The 17,938-nt window shown below is 31.4% G+C and overlaps 1 protein-coding gene and 1 pseudogene across 4 annotated transcripts; one reads left to right on the top strand and one right to left on the bottom strand.

The window, feature by feature from the left end:
- The first annotated feature begins 1,451 nt into the window (after positions 1-1,451).
- LOC117686647 (complement C1q tumor necrosis factor-related protein 6-like) lies at positions 1,452-2,435 on the top strand (annotated as a pseudogene).
- Positions 2,436-7,027: 4,592 nt separating this feature from the next.
- LOC105319811 (MOB kinase activator 3B) lies at positions 7,028-17,742 on the bottom strand. Of its 4 annotated transcripts, none has more exons than XM_011417503.4 (7): positions 17,587-17,742; positions 13,556-13,706; positions 11,743-11,836; positions 11,317-11,450; positions 8,578-8,693; positions 7,614-7,700; positions 7,028-7,214 (listed from the first exon to the last, which is right to left on the bottom strand). In XM_011417503.4, exons 1-7 carry the CDS (start codon positions 17,653-17,655, stop codon positions 7,185-7,187), a joined length of 681 nt encoding a protein of 226 aa, XP_011415805.1. In that variant the 5' UTR covers positions 17,656-17,742; the 3' UTR covers positions 7,028-7,184. The 4 variants fall into 4 exon arrangements, with proteins under 4 accessions (XP_011415805.1, XP_011415804.1, XP_011415807.1 ...); XM_011417502.4 differs by lacking the exon at positions 8,578-8,693 and adding an exon at positions 9,253-9,368 and having other exon boundaries at positions 17,587-17,741; XM_011417505.4 differs by lacking the exons at positions 8,578-8,693; positions 17,587-17,742 and adding exons at positions 9,253-9,368; positions 15,060-15,210.
- Positions 17,743-17,938: the final 196 nt, after the last annotated feature.

Genomic DNA, 17,938 nt, shown 5'->3' with positions numbered 1-17,938 from the left:
TTAGTACTTATATGTTTATTGGTGAAATGATGGAAGAGATGAAAACAAACACATAGAATAAAAAATATGTAAACTGAGATATGAATCGAAGCTATTACTGCGAATTGATTAAATTAATTGGTGGTCACGTAGTTCTCGGACATTCATTTCATTCTAAATTTATACCTTTGAATTTTGATCCGTTACTAAAGATAGATCAATGGGCTTTTTATTATCTTGTTTTCTGTCCTCCGCACACCCTATTATCCTCAAAATGTTATAATCAATTAAATAGATATGAGAAACATAATATTATACAGAACCTTTTTGGCTTAGAAGAAGGGGTTTAAGACAACAGATTATTTTTTGGACCTGAAAACACGAAATTGTTTTGTCTGTAGGTCAAAGTATAATTTCAAGTATCACCACCAGCAAAGTTGTTTAGCCCTTCCGCTATTTCGTAGCGGTCTGTCGGGGTTTTTTTTACTGCCAGCCAGCGGTCAACATCGAATTTATTAGATTGTTATATAACTGTCAGAATAAAGACTCCTTTTATCTTTTCTCCCGTAAGCTCAAAAGAACAATATTTGTTAGGGTATAAAAAATACTATATCAAAACGTTCTGTTGTCTTGTCATGAGTTTGAAATAGATTAATTTAATTTTGACCATTTGTATGGACGTGTTCATGCTGTTTAGTTCATTATAACTATAAACAAATACACGTTCTTTTAAAAAATTGGTTACAAATATTCAATTCAATTCATTTATTGACAATGACCATGTCGGCATACAGTCATGAATATGAGTTACATACATGTAAAACAAATCATTAATTAAACATAGCATACAAAAGTTAAACATTTACTAATAAATCTACAATGGACAAAACATTGGGTGAACAAAACTAGGCTTGTGCGAAGACTATTATTGGTATTCATAAAATTTTATTTATAAGTGTTTATTGTTGACTTTCCTTTCTAGCGTTGAAACAGTTTTTTAGAAAACAACATATCCTTCTAGCAGCTGTAATGTTTTTAGGATTGACAAGTTCCTTAATGGGATTGACATTTGTATATGTGTTCACATTAAATATATAATTATAATTCAATCTACATTGGTCATATTTTGAACAATACAATACAAAGTATTTCTCATCTTCAATAAACAATTTGCAAAAATTACACAGACAATATATAAATATAAGGTATTTATCTACTTGAAATTCTCATCATTTGTCTATCATCGTGTAATGAATGTCTGGTAAAGATAAACCTGCTCGACATAACGATGTGTTTCAAAATCTGAGAGATCATATCATTTGATGAGATTCGGTTACAAAACCATTAAAATGAAAATTGATATGACATAAATACTAACATGCAATGTTATGATATATTAAATATATTAAAGTAAAGTGCGGAATAACCGTACGGTTTATCGTTGACTAAAGTGGGCAAACTACATATCAACAATGCACAGAATCTGCCTTATCGTCATCTTGTGTTCATACGTTACTAGTGGCGATATATAATGTGGCCGAAAAGAAATGGAAGATACGATATGCAGTCTATGTACTCAGAGAAAGGGAAGTCCAACAGGTATATTTGGCAATTGCTTAAACAATTTCAACGTTCTAAGTCTATTTAATTTCAATTTAAAGTTTTGAAATTTGAACAAATTCCCACATTTATTCTTTGATAAAAAAGAAGTCATACCTTACATGAAGTTTGTTATAAAACGGTTTATCAGTTACATTGTATGACAGAATTTCAAATAAAAATCAGTGTGCTTAATAAACGATGAATACATGTATGTGGTAAAGAAATCAATTATATTTTCATTATATTTTATTTGTGCATCAAAGTTACATTTGTCAACCACTCTCTCGACATGACCTGCTAGAAGTGCAGTTTTTCAGAATAATATCAAAACAAAAAAACTATAATGCTCGATAAGTTTGAATTCAGTTAATCAATAACAAACAAAAAAAGTTCACTGTTGAATTAATTACAGGTTATCAAATTGGCTTCTTTTCTTATATGTCGCAAAATTTATACATCAATTCCATTTCCAAATACAAGACATTCGTCTATGATCGAGTTGAAACCAACGCTGGAAGCGGATATGACGTAAACTCTGGTAAATTCACAGCTCCGGAGAGAGGACTTTACGTATTTCATACCAGCACGACTGCTTACAACAGATCTTACAGTACTATAGAGGTGGTAAAAATGGTCGGGTGAAAGACATTACCATAGCTGACGCAATGGATCATGATGACAGAGCAGTTGACTCTACAATGACCATTTTAAGTCTGATAAAAGGCGACATCGTATTCGTCCGGGTAGATGTGGCATTTCGGGGAAGATATCTTGAGAGTAATGGACTCACCAGAATGAGTTTCTCTGGATTTAAACTGTCATAAAAGGGATATATTACATGTAATGCTAATGCGTTTGTGTCTTCACAGTGCATTTCACAATTCTTCATCATTAAAACAATAAAACAATGCAATGTGTTGATGTAAAACTTGTCAGGCATTTTTTATGATATATTTAGTATTATGAAAACTTTTCTTTTCTTATCGATACTTAGTACACATGTAAGACCTATAAAATCCAAGACCAACCCGTATTTATACTGGCTTTAAAAAAGTCAGAAAATGATTCGATCCTTAGTCCGGAAAATTATTTTTAGATATCATATAAAAAAAAACCCAAAAACAAACTTGACCATGTTGTGGTCGAAATATGTAGGCCTTTACAAACTATTTACATAATTTTGGTTAATGCTCGTATTTGGAAGTTAACCCCTCTTTTTATTTCTTATAACGTCTACATTGGTGTCATTTAAACAGGTCGGCAATGGGTATATAAAGACAGTGTCACTACTTCTGTCGTTGGAGTTGTAAAAGTTGGATGTACATATTTTTTTCTATGCATAAACTATTGCACTTTATTACTAGTGACTCGTCCTTTTAAGACCCATTGGCCAGAAGCCGGTAGCGAATTGCTTTTAACAAGTTATATAAAACAACTTTAAAAACAACCCAGAGCAACCCAATAAAGACATATTGTTAGCTACAATTTATATGAAATATTCAGCTTTTTTATCAACACTTATTTTATACATTTGCACATAATTGTAATTGAATGAATACAGTAAGTGATGACTAATCTCAATTAACTTATTATACATAATCAACTTGTCATAACTATGGATACCTCATATGACTGTTGCCCATATAACAAGTTTATCCCCTTAATCTTTGGTTAACATACAAAAACACACAAATTAAATATTTCTCAAATCCCAAGACGATAAAGCCCTTTAAGCTATAAATGCGTTAATTTAATATTTAAAACGCATACACCATGAGACAGAGTCATTTGCCTTCAATTGGAATAGACCATCCATTTTACCAAAACAGATAACTTCTAAAAATGTAATAAGAAAAAGAAAACTAACAGATGAACAATTAGAATGGTACCTAAATCATTGCTTAATTGTAGATTCTGGCATGAAGATATGTCTATCAGCTTCGTTTTGCAGAACTTATAATTCTTAAAATGGAATGATTGAGGTAGGAGGGAATAATCAGCATTATCTTTTAATCAGAGGTTGCGAGGTGAGAGAAACTTAAGGTCATCATACAGTTTTACACTGTAAAGACATTACATTTGTAATTGTTAGGCGAGGGAAAATATTGAGCAGCTACTAGTATATTCTTCTGTTACATGTTGACATGTGGTGAGAAGAGTGGCCAACTACTACATCCTTTCAAAGGTAAGACAATATCTGGCGTCAAAAGTGACATTTTGAAATTAGGCGAGAAGAGAAATAAACGTGTTACGTTTTATAACAATACATTAACATGTTGTGGAGAGATTTGATCAGCTACATCTAGTTAAATACTGAACTTTGGTGGAAACTGGTCAGCCAGCTACATCTTAAAGTGGATAATGTTTAGTCTAAAGAATTTCATATTTTAAAGACACTTTCTAGAGACCAATAGTACACAAGACTTGACTGTAACCTGTTTAAGGTGGAATAACACACCTGGAAAAAGTTACTCAAATTAACAGATTTTTTGATAATGAAAGATATAATGATAAATAAACACGTGCAAATGTCAAATAAGCTACGGGATTCGAACTCAGGATGTACGGATCACTAGTCGGACACTTTATCCACTCGGCTATGGAGTAAGTTACGTTTCACTCCATAAAATCCTTTTAATAAAACGAAATGTCGTTTCGATCAGCGGTCAGCCATTTTGTGATGATGTTATTCACCTTAAGTAAAGTCTCTCTGTTGTCGTAAATTACTGCAGGGATTTTAAGAGGGTTGGATTGTCGTGACCATTTTGATGCTATATTGATTTCCAGAGAAAAAGAGATGTGCAAAAAGATATAACAAAATGTTCAAATCTTAATGCTAAAATAAATATTTGATTTTATCTTTACTAAAATGAAGGTTTGGCTTTCATATCTAAATAATTTAAACTCGATATGAGAGTTAATTTGTAAACCACCTAGCCTCTTGAGCGTCAAAATAGTTCTCTCATTAAATAGTTTTTATCTTCTCAAAACATTTTCTTGGATAAAAAAAACTTGAAACTTTTTTTATCGTAAACTGTTTCACAAACTATTTGTATGAAGTTCGTACCGACCTAGTCAAAATACGTACATGCACTTCGATACGCTGGAAATTCATTTTTGCTTAATGGATCAATAATATATATGGCTATGCAAATATTTCGGATAGGGTCAGTAATTACAAATATATAGCAAGACACCAAATGGAAGCCAAACATTATAATGGTTTAATGTTTAACCAAATAAAATTTATTTTTCTTTGAAAAATCATTAAATACTAATATCAAGAGATGTGATTTCTAGTATTTGGGCAGTAACTAGCAGAAAATACAAGTTATCCCTAAAGGGTTGTAGCATAATTTTAAATAACTGTGAAATCAACATGTTTCATATTTATTGTTCACGATAATTTCATTATAAGAGAGCTATATTTTTTTTTTGGCCTTTTTTATCATTTTGCCTCAAACTGATCTCAATGTCCCGTTTAGCTTGTTTCCTACCAATTTAAGAATCTTAATGTGAGTCTTAGTGTTTAATACTACAAATTTATAATGTTTTTCAACAGTCACGAAGGTTCATAAAACTTCAACTCACATCAACAGAACTTGATCTCTTGTGAACACCGATTCAAATATTTTTTGTTAAAGATGACCTTCAGGAACTGCAAGTTCTTTTAAATTTCTTTCGCTCTATCATCACAAAAATTATTGTTTCAGTACTAAAAAATAAGAACCAGTCTAATTTGTAAAAGATTTATTATCATTGAGACAATTGCAAAGACTGGTGTACAAAAGAGATGATACCAGATCACGATGTATTCAGGATGACACCAGTGTTAGATAAAGAGCAAAAGTTGATAGAATTCCCTAGAAAACACTCCTCAAGAAGACCCTTAAATAATTAGACCTACAATACTATGTTATTCCTTATCAGAATTGTCACAGACTGCCTGAGAGAGACTTAACATATCATGTATATGTACCAGGTACATGTACTGGAGCATACAAGTCATTAATGAAACAGAGAGAAATAATATAAAAGTCATCTTTTTAAATAACATAATTATGCCTGCAATTGGATTGAGTAAATTGATTTTAGATTATTCAATGACTAGAGAAATAAACGTCTGGATATCACAATACATTGTGTACACTTCATTCCAATACATTTTCCATCATAATGTTGTCAAATATGTATTTCTTTACAGCAAATATCTGAAATTATTTTGGCCATCAGGGCATTCAAAAGGAAATGAATCAAGCTACATGAAAGTTAATACCTTATGAAAAAATAACCTGATTTTAGAAAGCTATTTTCACAAACATACCATCTCTATTGTTTATAGATTAATTCCTAGAAGCATCTTCAGATAAATATTAACAATAAATAACAGGCAAATGTTTAGCACTTTCAAAATATTACAAAAATCTTAAAATCAAAGTTCTGGCCATCAAACAGCATAAAAAAGACTGGCTCAAGTTACATGTAGTTATATACCCTAGAAATTACAAGTAAAACATATTGAAAATATGGGTATTCTAATGAAATATCATGCATGAAGTATGAGTAAATGATGTGTTCCATACAGTTTGGAATGGACTCTTTGAGATACACTGAAGAAATATTTGAAGAATGTGTGGTGTGGCTGAATTATTTGTTGATTTCTTGAATACCTTTCATTGACATATCCATTAATCAATGAAGTACTGTAATAGTAAACAATAGGTACCCCCCCCCCCAAAAAAAAAAAAAAAAAATTACAAGAAAATTTACCCCACAAATTTAACTGATTCGTCAGTAGTTAAAACAGCAAAAAACTAATGTTCAATTTAAATACTGTACATGTATCATTTTCTACAGTCACATAATGAATCAAATCATATTTTATTTTAATCAATGTAAAAGTTAAGAATATAAGGTTGCTAAAAAAAATTGAGCAACTTGACATACTTTGTTTAAATTCCTTTTTTCATATATTTATTTTTATAAATTTGATCACTTTTCCATTTAAAAAGTAAAAAATAATTAGATGTACAGAATCGAATAAGTTTATATCTCATAATTGTAACATTTATTTTTTTTTTAATTTAAATGTTCTAAAACACTAAAAGTTCTTGATTACTAGCTCTATGTTTATGTCATTAGAACAAAAATCTCAGTGGTTGGCAAGAGTAAAAACATAAGAGACTAAACTGTACAGAAATCATTGTATGGTTGTAATGAGAAAAGATGAAATATAAAACTTTACAAAAATATTTAAAATCATTAAAATCAGTTCAACAAAAATAAACAATCCTGCAAGTCACAAAAGTCCATCTCTTGCTTAACAAAACTATCCAAAAACAATGCACATATTGCAAACATAAAGTTTTATGAATCAATATCTGTAATTTAGCAACTTTTGTGTTCATCATATCCCTGACATATCAAATAAAAACACTTTTTAAAATTTTCCTACATAGGAAAATCCTGTAAATATGGATTATAAAGGTTCAGAATGTTTGACAGATTGCAAATTCAGCACATGTTCATTCAATTCCAAACAGGAGCTCTGCTTCTTTACTGGGTGCTCTCCCCTCAGTCAGTCAAATAAGCAGCTGTTTTGGTCAATGGCAAATCTTGGCAGTCATGTCTCTCTGTTAAAGATAAAATGATAAATTACTGTATTGATTTTTTGCTTTAAATTTGAAAACATTACAAAAAATGAATATCATAATATCCTCAAATGAAATAAAAAAGTTTCATATATATTTCTGTAAACCAAATTATTAATAGATGCATCTTTTTTAGTTTCCTGTTATGAATAGCAGATTAAAAATCTAACCCAAAAATTTAACTTTTAAGAGTTGTGGGATGTTGTGTTCCCTTGTGATAAATTACACTGTATTCAAGAAAAGAGGTTGACCATAAAATCATGGCTATTAATCATATGCATAAAATCTTTGGTTTACAGCATTTACAAGCATTTTTAAACAACCAAAAGAGTGTGTTGTGTGTTCGATTTATACGAGTACTTTCCCCCCTCAGTCACTCACCAAAGGCTCTAATTCCTTCTTGTCCACCAGGTTGTATTCCGTCACAAAGTAGTAGAAGTGTTTGTAGCATGTGTTAACATGAGCTTCCTGAGGATATAGAAAGGAAGTACGATGAAGTTGATGTCAAAAAGCTCAAACCAAACAAAATTTGACTGTTTCATTGCATGTTTTTTCATATCACAATAAAATCAAAGTTTATGAGGAAAAGATAGAAAAATAGAGATTGCAAATAAAATGGATGCATGTATATAATGTATAATGTTTTTTATTTCTTCTCCCTCCCTATTTTCTGATTAAATTTTTTTTTATCACATTATTTATTATTTAAAAAAAATCAAACTAACAAATTATCAAAATTTTAGCTGTAAAATAAAAAATATTTTGAATCAGTTCTCCACAAACACAATCCAAAGAGAACAAAATATATACAACTTCATTCCATTTGTGTTTTCACAAACCAAGCCTGATCATTCATTGAGAACTAATACATTCAATAACAATCTTTTTCTCAAAGTTTACATAATTTCCTTTATTCAAATTAGTATTGATATCTCTTCCCTGTTATTTGACCTGTTCCCATAGTTGTAAGCTATCTTAATGCCCCTAATTGTGGTTTTGTGGTTAGTATCAACATTAGGTAGCAAGATGTTAGAAAACCAGTAAGTATATATGTACATTCTGATTCATAAGATTGCAGAGTAAGACAGAAGTATTTTCATATATTACTGTCAGAATAAATAATGAAACTCTAAAGTCAAAAGAAAATAGTGCAAAGAATCATCAATATAGATAGGTCAATATCAATTAATTGTTCTGACTGAATCTTTGAAATACGAAATATTTATGTACATAATGTTGCTGACTAACTTGGGAAAGGATAGTAAACAACAAACATCAAATGTCCCTATGTTTAGCTCTATATTCAAACAGAGGTTTGCTAGAGGTCTGTAGCAGAGATACTTACGGCACCAAGGGCTACCAACTTGTCAAAATGGTGGATATAAACATGTACAAAAACCCTAAACAGACGGGTCAGTATCTTCTTGACTATTTGTTGATAATTTTTGGGGAAAGGTACACCTACAAAAAGTGTGAAACAAAAATCAAGCTTGAGATGACCTAGCTCTCTTCCTACCAACACTGATCTAATTTCTACCCTAGCTAGATTAGCAGTCTACCAGGTAAGTACATACCGGTGAATCTTCCAAGAGCATCAAGCTAGACATGCACACATGCATAACATAACAGAGAATACAGGATTTATAGCTTGTTATGAACTACCTGGAAATGTGCCTTTTTTGTTTGAATTTTGTCCACATTTACAAGTAATTCATTGTTTAGTGGAGGTTGAAGCAGAGGTGGAGGAATACAATTCATCATTCTGTGATTTTTCTTGTCCATTAACAGTGAGCACCACTAAATGGCCGACGCAGCAGTCAGAAGCGACAGACCTCTATTATTTTTTCAGACAATTTTTTTCTTTTCACATTTATTAAGCACTGCATAAATACAGACTTTGTGACATGAAAAATTATCAAACCAGTTGTAACATTTAAATTTCAAGCCTTTTCTTCTGACAACCTTGTTGGCTACCTATACATGTACTTCACTGTTGCCTGGCAACAACCAATCTACTCACAGCTCCAAGAGCGACCATCTTGTCAAAATGGTGGATGTACACATGCACAAACACTCGAAACAGACGTGACAATACTTTCTTTACTGTTGGTAAAAATGTCTTTGGAAATGGCACACCTGCATCACATCATGTTTCATGTGTTATAGTTTATGAATAAGGAATTTCATATATACAAGTATTATATTGTCGGAAAATGAATAAACTGTATTCTAATGCATGTAGGGCCGGCACAGTAAACAACTGGAGAGACTAACAGCAATAAGCTTATTGTGTCTACAGCAACGAAAGTTTTCATAATCACACTATAGTGAATCTGAAAACATAACATTGTACATATTAATTTTCCAAGGAATATAAAGCTTTTCCAAAAAAAAAAATATTTCCAAAATAAAACCAAGCTACAAAACCATAAACTGATCATATTTAGACTGAGGTCAAATTTTCTGACATAATTTAAAGATTTACTTCAATAACTGAACAATTATATATTTATATATATGTATCAAATGGAACACATTAAAACATATGACAAAAATAAATCAAATTAACATATATTTAAAAAACAATCTTTTTCTCAGTTTATCGTTTTGGAACCAGCCAAATACCTAATATGGGAAAAACATGCAACAATAATGTCATTATCAAAATCTTAAAATCTAATTACCAAGGTATGTACAAAAATAAAACATTTATAAATTTTTCCTATGGTTATTTTTTATATAGAATTCATATTACAAATGCTCATCCACATAAATATTGATAATGTTAGGATTAGATTAATAAAACAACTGTGCTGCATGGCATGGTATAAATGTACATGACAGTTACATATTATCTTTGGGTGCAATTATATAATATTCAAAATCAGCAACTATCTGGCACATCTTTTAAGAATTCATACAAAAATAATATGCAACGCACATTTAACTGGGGGAAATTATAGAAATAAATCTATTTTTCACAAACAAGAAATCCATACAAAATACATGTAGATAATTTATAACAAGATTCAATCTTGTCATTGTTACACTATCAGATAATTTGTATCCGATTGCTTTCATAATTCATAATTCAATTCTGATAATTTTTTAACAAAATATCCATACATATTCAGCTATCAGTACCTAATCAGTACTAGTCTTAGTGATTTTAGAAAATATAACCACGGTTTATATAATAGCAATGGTATAGAGATGTAGTGTGAGTTATCTCTCCTTATCATGGATAAAAAAAAATTGGATAAAATGCAAAAACAAAACAATATTTAAAGATACCTAACAATTGTCTATGACCAAAGAACATCAGTATAACCAATCACAACTTCTCAGCCTTTCCGACATGTAGAAAAACAACCTCCCACTCTTTTTTAAATACTTAATGCAGACATAATTGAATGAGATTTGAGCTAAGCTTCATTAATTTCAATGATGTAACCTAAAATAAACCACAAAAGAGGCATTCAATGCTGACTAGGCAAAACTTACATTGATAGCAAGCAACTCAATTCTGTATCAAAATTTTAACATCTAGTAATGTTAGAGCCATTTAACAAGAGCTTGGACTTTCTTTGGGATGTTACTATCTAATATTCTCATTAAAACAAGCTGTCGAATATTGACATCTTCTAATTCACTTAAAGAAGCTCATTAATATCCATAGATTGTCTGAATCAGAAGTTTTTTCAAAGATCTGCTCAGTTGTGTGTTTACACTGTTGCAACTGAAACTGAAATATACATCCCAGGATGAAGTAGGACAAGTGTCGTTGTGAACATATTCATATCTATTAGCCAACAAATGGACAGTGAACCATGAGTAGACCCCGCATTCATCAAATTGGAGATTGACACGTACTGCTCAAAGTCCAAGCTCTTGTTAAAATCCAATACACATTTGAGGTGTTTTTCAGAGTTCTGTCAGGAAAGTTCAAGAAGGTGTGATTGCTAAAGGACAGATAAAATACATTACACTGACCTATCTGGAGAGAGAAAATAATCTACCAACTGACTCTGATTGGGAAGAGTTTAAGAACAATAGATTTGTCTGATCATATCAGTGTACTTACCAACTTTGACGGGGAAGATATTTTCGTCATTGATCTGTGCTTCCACCCACTCCATAAGTAAGGCTATATAGTTAGGGGCGGGTAATGCTGTAGGTTTCTTGTAGGTCTGGCCATCACACCAGTGATATTCATATCTATCAGGATAAAGGCAACATCAGAACACTAGCACCAAATAACAGATATCATATTCATGTCTCTATCTGCTTCATCAGCTTATTATTTGTAAAGATATAAAAATCATTACACATCTTCCAAACTGAAGTCAAATCTATAAAATGAATGATAAACTCCCCGATATTTATGAATTATTCAACATTGCTGAAGATAAGACATGGTTAAGTTACTATAAAGTATTTGAAAGAACTTCCCAAACAAAATACGATAGATAAATTGCCGGATCCAGCAATATCTGGGGTGGCCACTTACTTGGGTCCGCCACTCATGGTCGGACATGTCTGTTCTGTACAGTACTCACACACAGTGCCATATAACAGGTTTATTCTATTGAAGAAATCTACCACTGAAAAAAAGCAAACAGAAAATTAGACAACTGTGCCTCAATGTGCTACTTGTATTCCATAAAGAAACACATTATCTCTTAATAATGGATGTTCATTTATATGCTATAGATATTTAAGTGCATGCATAATTTCTACTGATGTTACAGCCCTGTATTTCGCATTTTTCTTATATTATTGCCAAGTTCAGTTGTAACGCAAACCATGGATTCATTAATATTTGTGGGCATCAACTTCTGTGGATTTAGTAGAAATGACAGTTTACAGGATATGTAACCTTGTGGCCAAAGATGTTATCAATACAACAAAGCACGGCATCAAATATATTGCTTAATGTTTGTACATTTGTATCATTTGTAATAGAACACATAACATAGAACTCTAGCTTGGTAGCCTATTTCCTTAACATGAGGCCAAAAAAAAAAAATATGTGTGTTTCCGGTTTCCCGACCGACCCTATTTTTTATGCACCAACCCTTACACTTTTTATTCCGAATCCAGATTACCAACCGTAATTGGTTTAAACAATAGAGTCTTACAAATCAGAGTTCAAAAAACGCTTGTAACTATTCAATAGAAAACACCACTTATCAAAGCGTTTTAAAGATTTCTAAGTGCAGATTGACAGTATGGATGAAAGTTATCCTTGGTTATTTTAGCTTAATTATCAATGCAATAAATAAATGCAATAAATAGTTTCATAGGGCAGTGATGTGTTAAAAATTAATATAAAGATGTACAAGAAAAAAGCAGAGGCAAAGTTTTTTTTTTTATATTTCTGGGTGTGGAGACTGCAGACATCGTAAGTCTTTGAATAGGCCCAACAATCATTCACATATTATAAATATGATTTTAAAATGCTGCAGTTCAATTGCAAATGAAAATTTTTAAAATAAGTCTTAAACCATTAATTATGTATTCATTTTTTGGGAATTATTGAAAAGATTTAATTCTAAGGCTCTCGTCTGATCAACCAGAATTTCCTCTGTTTCTGAATTCAACACTTACAGTTACGATATTAATGTTTACTGTTATGTAAGTTGACCAGGAAAATAGAACTAATAACCAATTTATGATATATTTGTGGTAATGAGTATTATACTCTGTTAATTTATAGTGGCTGTCATATTTATATTTTCTATTTACATGAAAATAAAATCTTCGCATACATTCTAAATAAACCTTAGATTTATGAAAGCTTTAATTCTGTAACAGTTGTCTCTATCCACGATTGCTCCACCTGTAAAATACATTTTCTTATTGTATAGAAAAATCATATGCTAGGAAAGGGGAAAACTTAAAAGCTCATTTTAAAAAAAAAAAAAAAAAAAAAAAAAAAACCGACCTACCTACCCTATTTTAAAATTTGATGAAATAGGAAACACACACATTTTTTTTTTGGCCTGATATAATTACACATATTATATCTGTAAAACATTTAAGACTAAAATCACATACAATGGAGAGGAAAAGCTAGCTTTTATTACATCTGTATTTCCTGAACTCATGTTAAAATCCAAAATTTCAGCATAACCTCCTTTTTTGGACGAAATTCAAGTACATGTTTTTGAGTGTGTCTAAATAGGTTACATTTCAATTGTATAAATAAACAACCACTTAAAACAAAAGTGAAAAAAAATTCCAATTTGTATTTGTGTGATACCATGATGTATTTCTAATGATTCTATTAAACCCCATAAATTTCAATTTGTGAGACCCACCATGTACTGCGATCCAATCATTCATGTCTTCTCCAGGTGGAAGCTTGACCACTTCCTTTAAATCTATCCCAGAATTCAATGAGGCATTGGCTTGCTTGTGTAGATTAAACTTCATGGTCCCAGGTTCAAATCTCTTTTTGGGACGGAAAGTCTGCAAATACATAAAACCACATGTGACTACTATTTAAATGATGACCTGTTTCCTTTCATGCTGATAATGTCTGACAAGGAACTCAAAATTGTAAAAGATTCATACATGTAACTGTTAAGTTTTTTAACAAAAAATTCTGATTTTAGTAGTCTGTACTACCAATATGAGTTTTTGATGAATTACCTAAGGAAAACATTTATGTATACATAATGTGTACTTCAAATATTGAGAGAAATTAACTTAACATATACCACTTTTATTTTATTTTTCAATATTCTACTGACATAAATTTTTTTTAAAGAATAGCCTGAATTTACATTCATGTACCGGTATGTATCTTCATAACTACCATATGAAGTTTTTAAATTAAACAGTAAAATCATTCCATTTAAGAGATAAATATTTCTTGGTCAGGAGAGAGGGGAACAGAGAAGTGAATGTATGTGTAGACATTTTTACTCTAAATTGTGTATTAAATCTTACACTCTACATTATTATTAATAATAACATATGCTTTCATTGGACTTTCCATCCATTTAGTGCACCTCTTTGTAACTTAATAATGAGCCCTGACATGTGCACTAAATGTGTTAAACCCCATTTCATGACTCAGAGTCCTAATCACATGAACACACGCATGGCCACAAAAGACGGCAATTTCTACACACTGTCTATAGCAGAACAAAATAAACACACCCCATCCCCCTCACACTGCAGGGGGAGGGGCAGAAGAAAATAAACACACCTTGCTACACTATCAGACTTACTGATAGTGTGGATGTACATTTCTTCTGATTAACTCTGCTTATATTGCCAGAGAAAAAAAACAACAATCATAAAACAGCTGCATTCCCTGAATGATTGAACACTGTTTTTTGAAGCCTGCTGTTTTCCTAACTTATCACTAACACAATGTAGGATGGCTAGATTTTAATCTTTCTCACAAGGACCTCTAAAACAGATGGGGGTGTTTATTTTTGTTTTAATATTGAGGATGAATTTCTTGAAGGAAAAAAGTGTGGGATTTTTTTTTTTAAAGTGTTTTTAAAATTTATGAAAATTAATATTACCGGTACACATGAGCACGCACTGGTCATTGCACAAAAATCAACATATCAACAAGCATGTAACACTTCCCTCTCATGAAGTGTATGCGGTCTCTTTATGATTTAATTGCCGATAAGTACAGGCATTTCTCTCTCATAACATATACATATATACTTTGCCCCTGAAATTTATGATGATGGCAATTTAATGTATACTGGCAATCTTCATCTAGATAACCTAAGCATTAAATGTACATTAGGTTATTGCTGACAACACCAATGAGAACTTACTGTACAGAATACCTACAGCCTCAGTGGAGTAGCCTGTCCCCATTTTCCTAACTCCCCTCTTCTCTGTCTCTAACAGGAAGAGCCCTGTTCACATTGCCCAACCACTTCCACTAGTAGCACTCGGCTCACAAAAGATAACTTTTTATCAAATCTTACAACATTTTTGGAAACTCTCCAATTATTTCTGTGCAAATCTGTTTCATAAAAATCTATCATCCTTTGCTTACTATCTGCTCCATCTCTTAAACATGACATTGTCTTATTGAGTGATGAATGACAGTTAATTTGGAGCTTGCCTGGTAGCGTGGAGCATAGTATGCATTTATCAAGGGGGATAACCTTGATATACCCCCTCTATTTTAAAATAATGTGTTAAAAACAGAACAATTGGTTCCACCGGCATACCAAAATCTGATAGCATCATAGGCATATCTGGGGTTTCAAAACCCCTTTCTATATCTATTCATTTATTAAAATTATCTGAAAGTGATATTCTTCAATGGGGATTCCAACACAAAGAGCAAAACATCCCAGTGTTCATACTTATCACAAACACTTATCACAAACATGTAGTACATATATGTTACATTTGTGAGGAAAAAAAATAATCTGAAGATCTTGTTGTCACATGTCCACCATTGTGCACTGTAATCTGAATGCTCGGTTTATTTATCATAAGTGATCAGGAAACAGTTGTGTAGATATTTGTCATACTTCCTTCTTACTAAATCAAAAAGGGGGTACTGCTCTCTTAACACTCCCAATCCATCCATGCAAAAAATATTATCTTACTTCATCTATTAATGCTTTCTACCAAAAATCATGTACTGTATAAAAGTATTAATTGATTGTTAGATTTAATTAGTATCAGACATATTTTCTAGGCCCATGTCTTGCTTTTCCCCATGTATAACACAAGATCATACCACTAATGCCTAAATCATGTAAATGGTAACTCTATAATCCTTTCTTCTTGACACAGTTATCAAATAAAGTAGATTTGTCAATCTGATATCAAGGGATGTAACTAATTATGTCATTTACATATGTAACATTTCCTCATAAAGATAGTCTGTTTTTGCTGCTGACATTTCTCTTTACCCAAAAGCTGTGTTAAAATTCATTTAATTTTTGGCTTAATTCATACACTTGTATGGGTATTTGAAACAATATTTCACATTAAGATTCTGAATCAGATGAAATTTCAAGTCAACATTAATTCTTAATTAAAATCATTTTTATTAAAAATACCAGTGCCTATATAGTTCATTTGCATGAGGCCCATTTATTGGTTAACAATTGACTTAAGAAACCTTACTTTTCAATTACAAAAAGGCAAAAAAAAAACTATCATTATACATGCTATAGCATTAGAAACAAGAGCTAGCACATTGACAGTGACTTCAACACAGATATACATTTTTGAGAGTCTTATTGCTCTGTTTACAAAATCCTTCTGGTATATGTTTTTATGCTGTTTTTTTTTTAACTACATCGTTTCAATTCCATTGTGTTACCACACACTTTTTTTTTTTACTGTATTGAGGTTAGTAGAGGTATTATAATCCACTTTAATCTTCTGTAAAAACAAAATAAGTCAGGACCTATATTCATCCATTTTCTATTTCATACAAAAGGACTTTCAGGAGTATTCATAAGTACTGCATACACAAACCTTAAAGGTTAATATCCAAAGATTTCAAATAATGAATTTCATTTTCATTTTTTTAAAAGAGAAGTAATTACATTTCAAGCCCCCTCCTCTTTTTAAAGTGTGGGGAAAGGTTTATTTACACCATTTTTTTTTAAACAATAAAACCATGAAACAATTATTAACACCAAGCACACTTTTAACATAGTGAGGTGACATAGCAAAGGGAAGCTTAAGGTTTCCCAGTCATTTGAAAATATATACACATAATCCTAATCCATAAAATCAAAAGTTGATAAATCATGAAAGTATATTGACGGCATTAATTATATACAAAGTACATGAATAATGCACTTGTAAACATAAAACATGTACATGTAGTTCTACATAAACTTTTCAGGGCTTCTTAACTGTTCTTTCTGTGCTTCTGTGGTTTTTGTCTAAATGTTAGTTCATGTATCAAGCAGAGCAAGCACTTAAAAGTTAGTTGATCAAACTTATCAGCTAGAGTTCAACATCTTTAGAGAGCAGCTATAACATTAAACATGATCTTGGGATGAAGATAAAAGTAGAGTAGACTTACAACAGAATACACAAGATTATAAAAACGTTTTAGTTTAATATTACATTGAGTAAATCAGTTTTTTGTAAAATTGTGATCAAAAATATGGTCAGCATTAACTGTGGTGAAATTCCAGGTTTAACAAAACTGTAATCGTTGCCACAATATAAAGTGAAAGTTAGTATCACTCCGATGTAAACAAACTTATCTTTGAACATTTTTTGAATTGATGTAAGTTTGTATTCAACTAATCCAAGTAAATCACGAATCATTTTCAATTTCTGTTGCCTTAACTGGTCAAAGAACACTAATTATTGTACTTTTACTTACTTTGTCCCGAGAGAAAAATTGTGAGAATGTGTTTTTCGAAGCCATATTTTCCTTTTTCCGGATACGCATGCGTAGAAATATCTTATAAAAAATGTTAGGTTGAACGTTATCACATTCGTATTTTGTGGATTATTTTTGAAGTGTTTGCTACCCATTTTAGTCACACTCTTATTTTTGTTGGTTACTCAATCATAGTGCGTGGATCTAGAGAGGGGTAGGGGGTGATTCGAACCCCCTGGAAAATTCAACAAGTTATCAAATTCACATAGTTAATGTAGGCGTCGCCCCCACCTCCATTTCCCAGACAAAATTACCCTTTGGATATCCTCCCCACCCCCTCCTGGAAACTAAA

The sequence above is a fragment of the Magallana gigas genome, chromosome 5 (assembly GCF_963853765.1).
Source record: "Magallana gigas chromosome 5, xbMagGiga1.1, whole genome shotgun sequence".
In the NCBI taxonomy this organism is placed as follows: domain Eukaryota; kingdom Metazoa; phylum Mollusca; class Bivalvia; order Ostreida; family Ostreidae; genus Magallana; species Magallana gigas.
Note: the sequence above shows the minus strand (reverse complement) of the source record. Positions and strands in the feature narration are given on the sequence as shown.

What these genes read in the sequence shown, in the direction of transcription:
- LOC105319811 (XM_011417503.4), bottom strand. Translation starts at nt 17,655, where the DNA reads ATGCGTATCCGGAAAAAGGAAAATATGGCTTCGAAAAACACATTCTCA. An exon ending in AATTTTTCTCTCGGGACAAA is followed by an intron (nt 13,707 to 17,586) that starts GTAAGTAAAAGT and finishes ATGTATTTGCAG; the next exon opens with ACTTTCCGTCCCAAAAAGAG. An exon ending in AGTTGGTAGCCCTTGGTGCC is followed by an intron (nt 7,701 to 8,577) that starts GTAAGTATCTCT and finishes CTATATCCTCAG; the next exon opens with GAAGCTCATGTTAACACATG.